This window comes from Rhipicephalus sanguineus, chromosome 8 (genome assembly GCF_013339695.2).
Source record: "Rhipicephalus sanguineus isolate Rsan-2018 chromosome 8, BIME_Rsan_1.4, whole genome shotgun sequence".
NCBI classification, from domain to species: domain Eukaryota; kingdom Metazoa; phylum Arthropoda; class Arachnida; order Ixodida; family Ixodidae; genus Rhipicephalus; species Rhipicephalus sanguineus.
The window spans coordinates 30,067,334-30,085,542 of NC_051183.1; the positions used below are offsets into that span (position 1 = coordinate 30,067,334).

Here is an 18,209-nt window from a genome sequence, read left to right on the forward strand (position 1 = left end):
TCCAAATGGCCTAGAGCCGCTTTGTCGCAAGACGAAGTTCATGAAGCTCCGCAAACGTTGAGCGGTCTCACTTCGTCACCTTTACCCCTTTTAGACTCGTGAGGTTCACGAGCGCTGTGTGTGTTCCCTCTCTTTTTTGTCCACATCTTTATGTGCGCTGTTTTTCTTCGAAAATGAACAAGCACCAATTAGCCCAACTTGCGATTCTGTTTCACAGCGAGCCATTCTTTTGTCAGAAACAAAAGCCAAACACCAACACAAAAGAAAAAAACACAGTTAGTCGTTTATGAGAAACAAAAGCCAAGCCACAAGCCACAAGTGTGTTCGAAGCCGCAAGCACGAAAACTATGGTAAATCCACGAACTACGCATCATTCCTGCGGCGGCTGAACGACCGCAGCGCCACAGTTTCCTCAAGTAAATATTCCAGGAAACGCTATGGTTCCGACGGATCGCATCATGCTCTCGCAATGAGCCTCTCCTTCTCTATATATATCTCTCCCTTTTCTTCTTCTTACCGCAGTCCAAGTGGCGACATTGCGCGTTTAGCCATGGATGACTTTCAGACGTCACCGCCACCGACTGCGGGGACGTCGCAAGCTGTGGGTCACGCGCCATGGCATTTCTGCGTGTGAACATTCAGGTCGCGGATCGTCGAGCGACAGAGTGCGGACGAGTTGCCGTTTCACACAATGCAAACACGCTGGTAACCGTCAAATCTACGCACCACGTTTTATTTCTCTCTTTTTTTTTTTTGCAATGCCAAAACCTGGTCAGGGGCCTTTTAAAGTACTGCCTGCGTTTGGGCTGTTTGCAGTGTGCGCTCACTCTCTCTCTCTCTCTTTACACCCCTAGCTTTCAAACTAAACCTCCCTTTCCCCAGTGTACGGTAGAATACAGGTTATTCTGAGCTCGTTAGCTTCCCTGTGTCTCCACACACCTCTGTTCTTTCCTGGGCCGTTTGGAAGCTACGTGACACGATTTAACATAAACAGAGCTGATCAAAGGGCCTGATCTCCCTTCTGTGTTCCTTGAGCTGTTCCTTGGCTTTAAAAGCATTATTGCGCTCCTTGCGGACAACTGGTCTTAGAGACAAACTCTAAGCAGTGTCATATTTTCGTTTCCTTTTTGTTTTGCTCTTCTCTTTTTTTCCTTTCCTTGCTCTCCTTTTTTTTTTGTAGCATCTCTCTTCTATCATCTTTTCTCTCCCTTACCCCTTCCCCCAGCACAGGGTAGCCAGCCGATCTAAGAACTGGCCAGGGCTGGGCAAAGATACTTTGAAATTGTATCGCGATACGATACAAGATACTCTGGCAAGAAGTATTTGAGATACAGATACAAGATACTAGCGCAATAATTGTATCCGATACGATACTTCCCAATTGTATCTTAAGATACTTCGATACATTTGCAAATTTACCAATATAGATCGATATAGTGAAGCAGCAAGGACCTATTTACAAAAGTGTTTACTGGAAAATTTCTTAATGTGACCAACTCTGTATAATTTTATTGAAATGCCTGTTTGTATCTCGAAAGCTCTATCCCTCTTGCTGAAATTATACTCGTTTCATTCCGAGACAACTTATTCAGACTTCTTTGGCTGTTTAAAATGGCAGCTCTTTATACACTGCGCTGTCAGTGGTTTTTGCTTGACACTTTTGTAATTGATGGGTGTCGCTGCTCTACTTGGCGATCAGCTAGCGGGTTGCCATCTATTTGCAAGAGCACCATTACGAAGCTTCCGCACGATGTCGTGATTGTCGCTCTGCAGTCTTACCTTGTCCATAAGCGTATTACCGTTTTCGCAATACCGCATCACCCGACAGTTGTAGAGCAGCAACGCTGGTAGCGATATTTCTTGTCATGCATCGTTTGCTGAACAGGACGCAGGCGGCGGCCCTCACACAACTGCAGACGCGCACGTACCCCAACCCCGCGCAGTGTAACAGATACGAACACATACCCGAAAAATATATGCAAGGTCTGCCACACTGAGGTCGAACTCACATGCTCTGGGACTGTTACAAAAACCCTCAAGGTGCTAACTCCGGAACCCTTCCGCCGCGGTGGGCCGCTGCCTTGCGCAGCCCCAGCATCGGCGACCAAGTTTGGGATGTAGCAGGCACGCGAGGCGGCGGTGAGGCAAGGCCTCGACGTCCCTACGTGGGAGACCTAATAAGGCCCGGTCGGCGAAAGCTCTGCAGGACTATCAATAAAGCTGTTACTAACCAAATCGTTTGAAGATGATAACTACAGAGTAAGCGCTCAAAATTAACTCAGGACATAAAACTGCAACGGGTTTTCATATTCTACTTATCAGCTGGCGTAAAGCGTTCGTTAGCAACATATTCGCTAACGTCCAATCTTGTACCATTTCTTTGAGCGGAGTTGTGCCACCCAGAAACGCCTCAGACGTATAGTATATATACCGACACAAAGCGTCGCAAGATATCGCTGCTATTCACACTATTACCACTTCTAGCTCTGCTACCTGTTGATTTCTAAAAGTAAAAAAACAAACAAAAAAATACGGTGGCCTAAACAAGGAAAACGAATATAAGCGAAATAGCAGGGCGCTTCAGTATTAAACAATCATATTGAATAAGTATACACGTTTCACGTAAGCAGAACCAAATATTTAAAAAAGAAGTGGTTAACCGCGACTGAATGAAACTGACGGCATATAGTCTACCGTCATGTGGCGCTCGTTGTAGTATTTTTGTATAGCGCTGAATTCGTTAATTAACTAAGTGCAATTATGCAACATTTTAAATATTCCCTTTAAGGCCAAGTGCGCTTCGTCACGTAATAGAGCGCATTTAAAAACGACCGATAAAACTTTTTTGGCGTCGTACATGCTGCGTGGTGAATGAAATCAAACCACGTGACTGCGCTCATGCGCTACCGTACGGCAGCGCTCTCAAACGTGCTTCCACCGAAACAACCGGCGCGCGAACCTTGAGCCTATCGCTTCTCAGAGACTTGCCGTGTGCGGCCGTCAGAAATGCGGACGCACTGTGGAGCCGATGAGCGACCGCTCATTTTGTCATTTTGGCGCGGTCCACTTGCCGGTCGTTGCGCTCGATGCACGTTTGAGAGCGCTGCAGTACGGTAGCGCACGAAGGCAGTAACGTCGTAATATTTCTCCGGCTTTCTTTATGTGCCTGAAAAAGTCAGTACGTAGCACGTACAGTGGGGATGGAAAGAAATTTGAAGAGTGTTGCGCGCTGTTTTCCTCACGCTGCGACCTTAGTGACAATAAAAAGATGCTAGAATGGTTCTTGATTGTATAATGGAAGACTATTGGCTTTTATTACCATCCAGGCTGCAATAGCTTGAAAAGAAATGCGAAACAGTGGAGAATTGAGATGCCGCACTGTTTGCGTTTCTTTCCATCCCCCCTGTACGTTTCCACAAAAAGTTGGCTCGGTTGTTTTGGAATGCCCTCTACAAAGTAACGAAACGCACTTGGCCCTAAAGTGAATATTATACATGTGGCATAATTCATCTTAGTGAATTAACAAATTAAGCGATATATAAAAATACGACATGGTTTACTACATGACGATAAACCATGTCGTTGGTTTTATTCAGTTGAGGTTAACCACTTCTTTGTAAATATTTGGTTCCAGTTACGTGAAGAACCCTGTATAAACACGATACAGGCGGCACCCCTAAAAATTATGACAATAGAGCATGATGAATCGTCAACTTAGATCTTAAGGTGAGCCAAGAGAAAACTCAGTGCCTATAGAAAATAGCATGAAACGGCTCGTGGGGACGCTCATGAGGACAACGGAGTGCTTATTATTATGTTTCTTAAATCCCCGTCCTAACATTTTGTTTATTTTTTTAAATAATTTCATTCATTATAATGCAAACTCAATTTCGCTATTTTACTAAATCATAAGCAGAATTTTTGTTACGGTATACTCTAGGCACGCTCAGATTATTCTACTTTTGTCCTCATCATCGCCTTTACATAACGGTAAACTCACATGGAATCTATATATGGGAATAGTAGCAATTAAAAAATAAAAATAAAGCAGGGAAGGAATTTAGGAACAGGTTACAAAAGAAATATTACAGTAAACAGGCGGGCAAAAACTATACAGAAGCCCAGGTAATGCAAACGGAGGACAGCAAAGAGAGCACTGTACTAACGGTCAAATTATCATTAAAAGAACTTCTTGAATGATTCAGCAGGAAGTACAAAGATACAGTGCGCCGAAATATCTTCTGTTTCGTGAATGCTCGTCTCGTTCTACTGTATCTAGCATCGGCAACGGGGGTGCGATGGTATTACCTCATTTGTATATAAGTGAATCTCGTCGTATGTAAGTGAAGCTTACATCCATGATACATCACTAATAGCTGATGTGTGACAGTAGCGGGACGCAAAGCAACCCCATTCTTGCATTCCTGAGACTGAAAACGAAGCACAACGTGAGAAAAACTTCGATGACGACACTATCGATAACGATAACGACACATCAGAATTTGAGCGGAAGACGCCGCACGCATTGGAGTACGCAACACAGTACCGTGGCAACGAACAAATGTCATAAAACTGACACAACTACAAAGAAAGTAAACATCGAGAAAACAAAAGGTCGGATGCGCGTAGACTTTCGCGCGCTAGTTTTTGTCGAGATGGCCCGAGTGCCATCACGTGACTCTGCTCCACCAATGGGGACGCGTAGACCTAATAGCATGTGCTCGCTGAAGCACTCTGGCGGAAAAATACAAGAATGTCACTGTCACCTAGTTTTATTTTGATGGCTTAGTGGTAGCAGTATCAGCTGGAGAAGCGGAGTTCAGCAGACGTTTATTGTTTCGCTCGGGGGTGTTTCTATAGAAGTATCTTGTAGCTTAAGATACTAGATACATTGTTGAATGTATTGGAAATACAGATACAGATACTCGTTTTGCGGGACGTATCGCGATACAGATACAAGATACCCAAAGAGTATCTAAGATAGTATCTATGATACATGTATCTTCGATACTGCCCAGCACTGGAACTGGCTAACCTCCCTGTCTTTCCGCTTGTTTCTTCCTTCCTTCCTTCCTTGAGCTGGTCAAACTCCTGTTGGGATCTATAGTCGGATACAACTTAAGAAGTCAGGAGAGGCCCCGCCCAAACGACCGAAGCGCGGCAGCTGATCGCCTCCGCGACTAAAGAAATAGTCCAGCTCATGCACGCGCCGATGTTCTCCGAAGGCGGGGCAACCGGCCATCCCGCTCATGACGTCAGTCCCGAGTGCGCGCCCATTGGTGCAGGCTTGTGTTCATACGCCTTTGAGGAGGAAATGCCGCTGACTTCTAAAGTTGTATCCGACTATGGACCTGTCGCAGGGCCATAGCCAGAAATGTCTTGCATTTCTTTTTTGTTTAGAGGGAGGGGGATTGAACCGCACTTCATGGCCACTACTAACGGATTGAAACGCGACAAATTTTTTGTTGTCGTTTTACTATAATGACTGTTGCAAGCAGCTGCTCGTGATAATCGTTACGCAGGTTGCGACAAATCGGGACGCTAAAGGTAATGTTTAATGTGTAGGGCAGGCCCGTAGCCAGGAATTTTTTTCGGGGGGGGGGGGGGCCACTTGCTGAAAGCCTTGACTATTTGAGAAAAACGCCTATTTTCATGATTTATTTTCGATAAAACACCACGTGTCATCAAAATATCGGGAGGGGGGGGGGGGGGGGGGCTGGCTACGGGCCTGGTGCAGGGCTATTGCCACACAAGATTTTAACACTAGTGACGGCCGAGAACCCCTGACGTTGCATTCCAAGCACTGTTTATTTGCGAAGCCGGGAACCAATGCCAATCCGTTGTGAGGAGCACGTAATTGCTAAATTTTCAGCTCTCCACTTGCGAAGATTCTTTTCTTCCAGAATCGGCAATTGGGTGGGAGGTGGCGTGATGCGCTGCGAGGCAACATTCCCCCTCCCCCTTAATGAACAACCCTGCGCACGTCCGTTTCCGCGTATACATACACATGCATAGTTTAAACATCTTAGGAGGAGTTGAAACCCCAACCTTCACTTCCCCCCTCCCACATAAACATATTGACGGTTCCCCGTGTTCTTCGTTGTTCAGGTATACCTCGTGGTTCACGACAGGTCTGGCGAGGCGTTCGAATGCGGGGGAAGCATCGTAACCAAGCGCCACATTCTCACCGCTGCGCACTGCCTCTATCCGTGAGTAGCCTTTATTCTAACTACTTTGTAGTCAACAAACAAGCACGCGGCTATGATGCACTTGCGGCGATATGACTGCGTTAACAGAAGCTATTGTGAACCCGTTGTTGAAATGCTATGGCTGATTCCCTGTCCAACTCATTCTGCCGAACACTAATTGCATGCTAGCTTGAAAACGAAAACCAACAAGACAGAGCTATACGCTCACTACGTAACCAACATGATTTACGTAACTAGGTACATAATGAGGTAACTATTTACGTAACGAGTTCATTCCTCACTTTTCATCATGCTGCTCCCGGACACATCCCCCGTTAACTGGTTGCATTATCTCGAGGACAATGCCACACTCTCGACAGTAAGCATCGAGTAGATTTAATAATGGACTTTTTACACGTGTAAACATCTTGCGAGCGTCGCCTCACAGCTCATCATTCTAGAAATTTCCGCGGGCTCTAATATCATAGATTTTGGCAGTTTTAACATGTGGGCCAGAATCCTGGAGGATAACAAAAAAAATTATAGCAGCTTCCCGCCAGTGGTGTCAAGCCTGAAGGAAAAGTACAGCTGGGTGGCCTTTCTTTTTTCGCTTTATTAACACAAAAGTGTTTTATTCCGGGCTCCACCAAGTACTTCCGTTACCAGATATGACGTTCATAAAATGGACGTCGAGTGAGAAAGAAAAAAATAACCAAGAGATAGATCCGCCGCTGCGAATCGAACCCACGACGCTGCGGCCGCGACGGTAAGCGCACGACACCAAACCAACTAAGCTAGATTCTTTTTTTTTTTTTTCTTTCATGGTATTTATTATAATGCGTATTTGAAATTATCACAAACGCTATGACGTAGTGATGCATTCACTTAGCGACAATAATCGCACAAGCACTGCACAAGCATTCAAAAGCTTACATGCATATATACTGTGCAAGTCCAGAGAAGCAGGAAAAGTCACTCTTCAAAGCTTGTTACACGTGGAGGCTGGTAAGGATGAACACCTCATCAAGATGGGGTGCCAGTCTGGTGTGATGTCAAGTTCTTCGTAAATGTCCTTTAGATGGAGAGCCATACGCATGAAATGCATACTTGAAGCAGTGGTTAGTTCTGCATTACGGTCTTGCATGCGCGTTTTCCACAGACTGTGCAGTCCCATAAGGAAAAACATGTCAAAGGGCACTTCATCAAGAGACGTTGGGAGAAGGTAACGTATAGTATGCGAGTTAATGTTAAAATATTTTTGAACAGTTCGTTGAAGGATGTCCCAAAATAGAATGGCATCTTTGCAGCTAATAAAACAGTGTTCTACTGTCTCTGGTACATCGCAGAGACGACAGTTAACTGAAGAAACAAAAATACCTTTCCTCTGCAACCATGATTTCACCGGCAGTGTATCAGTATGGAGTTTGTAAAAGAAGGTTTTTGTATCAGGAGAAAGATGCATTTTCCGAACTCGTTTTAGTACATCATGTCCTGGAAGGTGAGAATATAATGAGCGGTAAAGTGGAGGTGGAAAAAGCATGGATAACAAATCCTTGTAGAGTCGCTTGCGTGATACTGTGTATAGATATTCTATGGAAAACCGGACCTTGAGAAACCGTACAGCGATGAAAACTTCCTGCATAAATCCCCACAAACACGGGCGTACAGAGAAATCTGAGGAAACAATCAAGTCAGGTAAAGCATTAACAAACGTAATCTGCAAGAATGATCGAATAATGGGATGCGAACTGTCGCGAAAAAAGTAGAACCGTGAAACAATTTGCCATAGATATAAATGAACTAAACCCAGCCCTCCCTCCTTAACTGGCCTGAATAGGTTATCCCGTCTCATTGGTTCAAACGTCGAAGACCACACGAAAGTTGCGAAAGTCCGATGAAAGCGCTGTATGTAAGATCGAGCGCAATGAATAAGTTGCAATACATAGTATAGCTTTGTGGCTAAAAATGTATTGCAAGCTTTAGCTCTCCCAAAGATGGAAAGGCGATGTGGAACGTAAGTCTGGGCCTGTCGTTCAAGCTTAGGAACACGTTCTTTCCAGTATCGTGCGCTGAATCTGTACGCATCTAGCGGCACACCGAGGTACTTTGGTGGAATACGAGTCCAATTAATTCCTGCGAACTTCTCCGGCGTACTACCCCATGATCCAAACCATAATCCTAAACTTTTAGATGTGTTTAAACGAGCACCTGATACAATGCCGAATTTACTTATTGTAGATACCACATTCTCAATACTTCGTTTGTCTGAGCAAAAGAAAGCTACGTCATCTGCATAAGCCAATACCTTAACTTCATTGCCTAATATATTGAAGCCGCGAATACTATTCGATCGTATTATGCTCAGGCATAGCGGTTCAAGATAAAGTGCGAACAGCAGTGGGGACATTGGGCAGCCTTGCTTTACAGAAGAGCAAATAGATACCGGTTTTGACAGATGGCCATTAATAATTAGTCGCGTTGAACAGTCATTGTAACAAAGTTTAACGCCTTCCAGCAGAACAGAGCCAACATTTGCATGTTGCAGAAGGGAAAACAGAAAGGAATGACTAACACGGTCAAAAGCTTTGGCAAGGTCTACCTGTAGCATAGCAAGCTGTCCTTGACAACTGTAGCAATACTGAAGAAGTGTTCGAGCGATGTGAATATTTGTTTGTATGGAGCGACCCCTAATTCCACATGTCTGATGAGAACCAATAAGTATTGACATCACAAACTGTAACCGATTTGATAATATCTTAGCAAAAATTTTGTAGTCAACATTTGTCAAGCTAGATTCGCAGATGCTGGACACCTCACGAACGCGCCTTATATCTTTCACACATTCTCTCTTGCACGGTGCTCTCTGTTGGCGGTGTAGATAGGTGGGGCGGAGCGGGGGTGGTGCCGCCGTCTGTGAGAGGTGAAAAGAAGTAATGCGTCACGATCGACACTTACTAGCGCTTACTCCGAGATTGCGTGCGATATCGTAGGTCATGGTTAAAGCGTTTCGATACCAGCGAGGGACACTGGCCGCGCTGGCGTCGCCGAGGCACCCTAGACGCAGTTACGTTCTCTGCCTTTCGCTTCGTGTGAGCGTGCGCCGGCACATCCAAGTAGTGCGGCTTCCACATGCACCAACGGGATTTCTCCGCCGCCGACTACTTCGATTGCGAGAGCACCGACTAACAAAACTGCCGCAATACGCGTTGCAGAAAGGACACGATTTCGACGGGCGAATGTCGTGCCTTGGTGGAGCGAGACAGAGGCCAGCGGGACGCACGCGTTTTGCGGCTCAAGCTAAGAACCTCTTCGAACTAGGCGTCAACATGGGTGCATCCACGCGAATCGGTGCTATACCTGCCAAACACGAATAGGCATTATTCAAGCTCTCATAAATCATTACAGAATAAGCACTACTTCTGTTTAGATATGTTTCACTTTCGTGTTATATCCATTCTTATGACGGAGGAATCAGCCATGTTTTTTTTTTATTTCTATCTTTCTTCTTTTTCTCTTGCTCTGTTTCTTTTACATATTTTGAATTTCTCTTTTCATTTAATTCTTTCTCTATCAATTTCTCTTTCTCGTTCTTTCTATCCTTATTTCGTTTCTTCCATTTCTTTCTCGCTATCTTTGCTTCTTTCTCTCCCTTTCTTCGTTTCTCTGTATTTCTCTCTTTCTTTCTTTTTCTGTCTTGATTTTTTTTTCTATCTTTCGTATCTACTTCTTTCTATTTCTTTCTATGAAGTTATTTCTATGTTATTTCTATTATTTCTATGAACTATTTCTTTCTAGAAGTTAAAGACCACGCAGCGTACGATGGAACGAGTGATGATGGGCGTAACTCTAAGCGATAGGAGGACACCACAGTGAATCAGAGAACAAACATGGGTAGACTTGGAGGTACTAAAAAGAAACGTCAGGAAAGCGAGCGACCACGGCTGCACGTTCTGCGGCAGCGGCTTCACGTCGTTTTTGCTATTATTCGAGCTTTTGTGCGCGTTGGTACTCCTTCAATTCCCACTCTTCTTCCTACGAGCGAACGACACGCGCCCGTGTCAGAGCGAATCCGAAGGGCAACTCCTGATAACAGCGCCAGCGCCTTCTCTCATATAAAATAAGAAAAGTCATATAAAAAGGATGTGATTGTTCAAGTTAAGAGTTGTATACTGTACATGGGATAATAAATTTAGTTAAGAGCCAATTAAATGTCAGGATAATTAATGAAAATCAACCGAATGACTACTGAAAGGTAAAACTGGTTTCTGGAGGATATCTGGGAACGTTGCAGCACCTGTTGGAGCAGATCTCAACCATGCGCTAATTTCTGATTGGCCTATGCAATCCGCTTCGGCAGCGTGATGGTGCTAGTGGCGGAGTTGGTTGCGGATCCACGCAGACGGAAGCGCAGCTCAACTCTTCAAGTGCACTTAAATTATTTGAACAGCCCACTGTTCTTTTGCGGAATTGCGCCACCATAATGACGCATACCCGCTACATAACAATCTTCTTTCATTCTGATGTCTACCCAAGTGAACCAAATGTTCAGCAAATGCCAGGATGTAGCGCCATTAAAGACACTCAGATGGAACGTAAAGGTCGCCTAAAGTCTTCTTTTTTAACAGCGAAGGTGTTTGGCTAATCGTTACTTGTGAGTTGATCCAGAAAACTATCAACATCATAAATGTTTATGTGCCACAGAAATTGGGTAAATCCCACTACTCCACTAAAAAGAAGGCAACCCCAACAAATGGCTGCGAAAAAAACGGGTATGTCTGGGTAAACCTAAAGCCTACCAACGACTTAGAAGCAATCTATAACCTGCGTCACCTAGCTAAAACCTAGAAACAACCTAGAATAAACCAGATTAGCCTTCATAATCGTCCCGTTTGGCTGTTTCAAGCCTTGCGTGGTTTAGGGCAAGCTCCGCCATGTTTTTTTTGTCCTACTAAGAACCGCTTTTGACCAAAAAGATCGCCATATTACAGAAGACTCATTTTCACAATGTCATTGCTGCCCCACTTTGTCAAGGCGAATGAATTGGTCAATTCCCGATTCGTTTAGCCCACATGAATATAATCGCATCCGTTCGCCAAAAAAAAAAACGAAAATGTTTCTCTTCCTGTGGTCTCGCAGCATTTTCGAAAAAGCGGTCAGAATTGACGCCTACTATGGAAACAGCGATTGGGAACGCGCCAAAATCCTCCCCGTGACCAATATGGTTCCCCATCCCCAGTACAGTCACGGAAGAAGACACGCTAATGACATCGCCGTCTTAACGGTATGTTGCAGTTTTATTTTAAGCATGCCAACTGTGTTTACCCTAAGGTTGAGCTTGAACAATGCACATAGCGCCTTTCCTTGTGTTACGTTTATGCTTACTTATCTACGCACGCAGTTAGAACACACTCGCCACAGTACCGATTAAGTCATGGATTCTAGCGCACTGTAGACAAGTAAGCTGCACACGCAGCGCTCACATAATTACCGTAGAACAACCCCGAACGAATGAGCATTGCATGTGCGCCATCAACACGCAAGTAATGTCAGATTCTATTATATAGTTGGTCGTATTGGTTGTACAGGGCATTTTATTGTCGCTGCTGACGTGCAAAGGCACGACCAACCTCGTGGTACCAAGGATAGGTCTTTTCTAGTCCAAAAAGGCTTAGAGCTGGTCTAGTTGGTGACATCATTTTACCTATCTGGTGAAGTAGCGCACTTGGAACGGGGACAAAGGGGACAAGAAGGACGCTACACTCGCTACTAGCGAGGGTCGTGTACTCCTTGTCCCCTTTGTCCCCGTTCAAAGTGCGCTACTCAGCATTTAGGTATAAGGATTGCTAGTTCATGGGCTTTGATCTTCGTGCAAATTCTTTACTTATACGCATATTACATATGCATCACTTTCGCCATCCAGCCCTAAGTTAGAAATCACACATTCCAGCAACGCCACGGATGTGTTTAGCGCAGTGGTCATTCCAGCAACAAGGTGGTGCGTTTAGATCTGTGGTATTGGGCGCGAGGCCCACCACTGGAGACAAAGGCGTTGCAGTCGTTGCGACGTGCAGGATTTGGTTCACGCGATCTCGCGTTGCTTCGTCGAAGGGAAGCGGACGGCAGAACGCATCACTTGTAACCGCGACTTCCTGGCGTTTTGCCATTCGATCACCCTTGCCTTACTGTGAACGGACATCTAGAGGCTATAAACTCTGGCGAATTGCATTCAAAGGCGTCGGTGGTATGGTACTTTACTGCTGCGTGCCGCAGTGCGCTATATATTGTCACGGGGTCGTGACGTCGACGAAGACAGCAGTCGGCGTGTCCAAGGTGAACATCTTTATTTGGCCGAACTTGTGGCTGGGAAACAGAAAGTCGAACTGTAAGGAAGCGATACACGCTGTATACTTACCGCGGCGAACAGAGCGTCGGCCGTCGATAATCTGCTCAGCGGTAAGGCGTGTCGGCATTTATGCATGCGGCATCGAACATTCGAGCCTTATCGCTGGTGGCCGCGTCAGTTCCAGAATGAACTCAACTGTATGTGTTTGCGCGCTAAAGCCTATAAAAAGATTCTGAAATAATCTAGAAGGTTCCCAGAGATTCGGGCGCGGTTTGCGCAAGGCAGTAATTATATATATGAGAGAAAACTTGAAAAGCGCAAACGACGAAGACGAAACACATACAGAAGGACTGGCGCTTTACTTGCAACTGGCGTTTATTTGAAACTAACATTGTGATATACACGCGCATCAAGCTCATGCATATGCACACATCATCTCACAAGAGATTGCGTGGGTCAATCTTCAAACATGAACTTCGAAAACAAATCTATGGTGTATCAATGTATCAAAACCCATCATCATCATTAACGGGTATGTGTCACAGAAATGGGGTAAACCTCACTACTCACCCCTGGTCCACTAAAAATGAAGAAGGCAACTCTTAGTCCAAGAAATGGCTGCGAAGCGACGGTGGCGAGCCGACGACTCCGAGTGCCTACAATGAGAGATTGCTAGAAAACGGGAAAAGCAACGGCGGCTGCGAGAAGACCCCGAAACAATGGAAGCCACACTGGCCATACGCCAACGACGACGTAACCGTAGATCTATGAGAGGTATGAACGCTCGGTTTCAGCGCGAGTCTCTGTTTCTGCTGTTTCGACATTTGTGTCGTGTCTGTGACTGTTTGTGGTTTGACTCGAAATTTTCTGTGCTGAGAATCAACCTAGAAACAACCTAGCGCCATCTAGCTAAAGCCTAGCAACAACCTAGAAGCAACCATATTAGATTTCAGAATCATCCACTTTCTCTTTTTCAAGCCTTGCGCGACTTAGTGCAAGCTTCGCTTTTTTTTTTACGGGTGAACATCCGAAACCTCAAGAGCTGAATAAAAAGCTTGAGGATTTTTGTTTGTTTGCGTGATCACCATCGTTTCCCAAACCACTACGGGGACGACGTTCAAGGAGTGCGTCAAGGACTGGGCTCATCGACGCATATTGAAGATAACTAAAGAACGTCAGAGGCGTGCGCGTGCGCACAAGTTAGCGAGGGGGCGACCGCACGCACTAATCATGTGAGCAGGGAGGAATGGCGCCAAGTCAGACCCATCTCTTTTCTGAGTCCGAACTATGCCGTCATTATCTAAAGTGCAGGATCATGGTCACCCTGGTTTTTGATGATAATGGCGGCTGAGTAGCCCTGATGTATTCCACGAACTGTTTGCTTCCTCCCTTTGGCCCCAAAAAGCTGTTGAAGCACGTCATCTCTTCATTTTGACTTTTGAACCTATTGCAATGCTTCTTTTCTTTCGAAGTCTACCTACGTAAAAGGGTCGGGGCTGTAGGTGGGGACTCTGCAGTAAACCTTGGCTTCCCTTAAGGAATGGAAAAGTCTGCGCACGCGCTGACGTATAGCGTTATGGATGAGACAGGAAAGGCCAGTTCGCCTTAAAAGAATTTAGCAACCTTTTGAATGTCCTAAGGCTGAGAGTGGAGGATCTAGCGAGGTATCCCTTCATAAAATTGTCTTTCCAATTGAGTGTAGACATTCTTTCAGCTAATATATTTCGGCTCCTCTTTATACAGGTGGAAAGGCCATTCCAGTTCGGAAGCAACGCCAGACCCATATGCATTCCTGAAGCACCAATCAACATCTTGGACACCGATACAATAGTCGCTGGTTGGGGAAGACTCAAGGAAGGTGATGTGTGATTCAGTTTAGATTTATATGAATCCTCACCATCCACTTCTGTAGCCTTGAAATTTTCCATGCATCACAAATCATACCGTGAAATAACATCAGCATTATAAGTCAGATCTTAGTACAGGAAAATATACTGAAGCTTAATGATTTGGTTTTCGATATGCTGAGGGAAGCTTCGAGCTGGGAAACGTTCAACAAACTTCTAAATAATTGTCGAGACGACTATAACTAATCTGTACCTAATTCAACGTCACTGTCTTTTTGTACTCTCTATGAAGAGAATTAAAGGTAAATAAAGTACGTAAATTTTTCTTCATTTTCAAGTTTTCACACGGGTGTCTAAATGAAAGAAACTTGTCAGCCTTCCTTGCACAATGAAAGTTGAGGCATTGTCTCATGGAACTTAATGTCGGTGAAGCACAGCACATTTCTGTAAATTTGACAAGCTCATTGACCTTTTGTCGTTGTTGCTGTTGTGTACACGTCGTTCCTCCTATTCACACATGTGGTGCGCTTGCATAGTAGACTTCACAGCTCGCAGTATTACAGTTGAAGGTCCTATACCACAAGTTCGGGAGACGAGGAGGTCATTGTGAAGATGGTGTCCATGTCCCTGCAATTAGTATATTTACTGACGACGAGTGAGAAAAACCTGAGTAGAAATCACACCCAAATGCCTCATATGCAGGCCATGTGTGACAACGCCACGCTCAGCCAGAAGCACGCGGCCCACATTTTCACTTGTTCGCTCCGCAACAGTAGAACAGATTTTTCGTGCTGTTTTCAATCGAACCTTGTTATGAGTTTTCCAATAACCGATGGTCTCACGATCCTGGTCTTGTCAACAGTCAGCCGTTTATGATGTGGCAGTCTGATCTTTCATCGAGGCCACTTGTGATTTCATCTTTCCACGTTTCATTGCTGCCTGGATATGAACGCAGCACCTAAAGTTTCCGTGCAGGCACCGGAACGTCAGTTGTTCGGCACCATGCCAACTTTGTAGGCACGTCCACATGCCAAGCCCGCAACCAGTCAGAGCCGTTTAGGTTACGCCGCAGATAGTAAAAACAGAAAGCAACAGTGATAGAAAGAAAGAAAAGTAGTAGGTCGCGCATACATACGCAAGCTCTTGCCCCCATTTGTCTGATAGGAGAAGGGCCCCTGATTTTTTATGGTGAACAACCTATAAATTTTTTCAGAGCGCAAGCCATGGATGCTTACTACTAGTGCGTTCCAGCAGAAAATGTTTGAGGTGAACATGCTAACTGACAACTTCGCTGAATCACTGCTGCATTTATTTCATGAAACAGTCCTAAGCGTATTCATTTGAAGCCCTCATACAACATAATGCATGCGCATTCCACCGGATTACTCGAAGGAAAAAAAAGGTGAACAAAAGAATTAAAAAAGACATATCACATTCGCTTTGTAGCAAATGTTCCGGAGCTCAACAATGCTGTGTACGTGGTCTGCTAATTGTGATGCGTAAATTCGAAATATTTGGGCATAAAAAGAACGCTCACAGTATGCCACCAAAGCAGGTAATAGAACCTGTCTCTTTATCCTTTCGCAATTATAGTACACAAAATTTATCACCACAAGTTCGAAGTTATCGTCGTATTGTTGCGAATCCTGCCGTTCGAAATTCAATTCTTGTCACGTGTTTGCCGCAACCAAGGGTCATTTCTTCAAGCCAAAAACCTTAAGTAGCTATGTTGGCGCTCGCCTACACCAGACTTCCGCGCGAGACTTATCGAGACTTTCACGAGACCCGTCCAAAAACCCACGTGGCATTCTCCATGTGAGCGCCGTGTGGAGAGGCAAAGGCCCGTAGTGACGTCATCATGACTTCGTAGATCGTCGCAGTTGCTGCCGTCATCGTGACCTCATAAGATGACGTCACATGATGACGCCATCAGTTGATATCTTCGATCGGTCAAAGGTGAACGGATCCCTGAGGCACTCCAACACTACGTGAGGTGCATGAAGCAGGAAGTTGGTTACCGCATTGAATAACTTGATGCAGCGGGCTTTCGCCTTCAAATGTTAAAGTGTGACATGCTGCCGGTTATCTTTTTTCCTTTAATTTTCAGGCGGAGAGTCCACGAACCACCTTCAATATACGACTGTCAGGGTTGTGCCGAACGAAATGTGTTCGGCCGTCTACAGCTGGCAGTACGACAGTGACGTGATGTACTGCGCCTACCGGAGGGGCACCGACTCTTGCCACGTATGACGCCAAGCCTAGCTTGAGCACAGTTTCACTACAACAAACAACGAAACGTTCCGGCAATACCAAACGGAATAATTAGAGGGAAATGTGTCAAATGCGCCGTGTTGGGCAAGAATGTTCAATTTTCACACACCTATGAGCACGCGCTTAGACTTTTTCTTTGGTGCCCGACACATGAACCACCCAACTTTTTCTACGATATTCAGGGAGCAAGGGGGCGGCAAGATATGATCATCAGGGGCGCTATAGTGAAGAACTTCAAAAACTGCACATATAGCTAAGTACACGGGCCTCTAGCATTTCGCCTCTATTGAAATAAGTCCACCACCGCCGGAATTCAGTCCAACGACCTTCGGGTCAGTAATCGAGCACCATAACCACTAAAACACCGTGGTGGAAGGGGAATTTTAAAAGCTCGTTTTCTGTTCTTGTTAGGCACGACATCAATTAGAAGCAACAAACAGACAATCAAGCCAATGAAAGTATAGGGGATCCTACATGTAGTAATTCTGATATAAATCAGAAAAAAATTAAAAATTAAAATGGACGAGCAGACCACTTGCAGCTGGCAGGGACCCAACCAGCAACCTTCGAATAACGCGTCCAATGCTCTACCAATCAGCTATGGCGGAGGTCATACTCCCGTCCGCTTGAATACAACACACGAATACCTACTAAAGTATAAGACCCTTTTACTGCACATTGACAGTCAACAAACATTACTTTCCTATAGCATGTGCCTCAAGCAGCGGTATAGCAAAACAGACTGTACGATGTATGTGGTCTTTAGAATTCAGTGCTGCAGAAAAGATCATTCTCAAAGACACGCATGTCCTCAACGCCATACTCTCTTTTCAGGGTGACTCCGGAGGGCCGGCCATATCTCTTGTCGGGGACCGCTACGTACAAGTGGGCATTGTCTCTTTCGGTTACGGCTGCGCAAGAGAGAATATATCGGGAGTGTACACGCGCGTCGAAGCGTTCACATCGTGGATAAAACATGAGGTGGGTTCCTTCGACAACGCCTACTCGAGCGCAGTGCCCCTGCAGCTGGCTTCGTACACCGTACCGCAATCACCTCCCATCTTCCAGTTTCTCTGAGAAGCTGCGCTTCTTTCTTGTCCTTAATTGTTGATGGCAGACAAATAAACAGAGAAGAATCAAATGCACACTTAATTCTGCAAACCGAACCTTCCTGCAGTCGGATACAACTTAAGAGGTCAGGAGAGGCTCCGCCCAGATGGCCGAAGAGCGGCAGCCTATCGCCTCCACGACTAAATAAATACTCCCGCTTATGCACCCGGCAGTGTTTTCCGAAGACGGGAGTCACCGGTCGTACGGCTCATGACGTCAGCCAGGACTGCGTGCGCATAGGTTCAGTCTTGTGTGCGTCCGCCTTCAAGGAAATATTGCCGGGAACTTCTAAAGCTGTATCAGACTCTAGTGAATGTCTGAATCGACATTGATACCTGCTTTCTGTATTGCTTCGAATCACCATCACTGGCGTCATTGATCACACGTATAGTGGGGAACAGATTTTGAAGTGAGCGGTACACACTGCTCAAAGGCAGATGCACGTAAGCT

At 45.3% G+C, this 18,209-nt stretch overlaps 1 protein-coding gene across 1 annotated transcript; it reads left to right on the top strand.

Annotated features, from left to right (window-relative positions):
- Window positions 1–550: 550 nt before the first annotated feature.
- LOC119403117 (serine protease 41) lies at window positions 551–17,726 on the top strand. The gene is made up of 4 exons (XM_049418182.1): window positions 551–601; window positions 6,109–6,209; window positions 16,486–16,567; window positions 17,484–17,726. Exons 1-4 carry the CDS (start codon window positions 551–553, stop codon window positions 17,724–17,726), a joined length of 477 nt encoding a protein of 158 aa, XP_049274139.1.
- The last annotated feature ends 483 nt before the right edge of the window (window positions 17,727–18,209 follow it).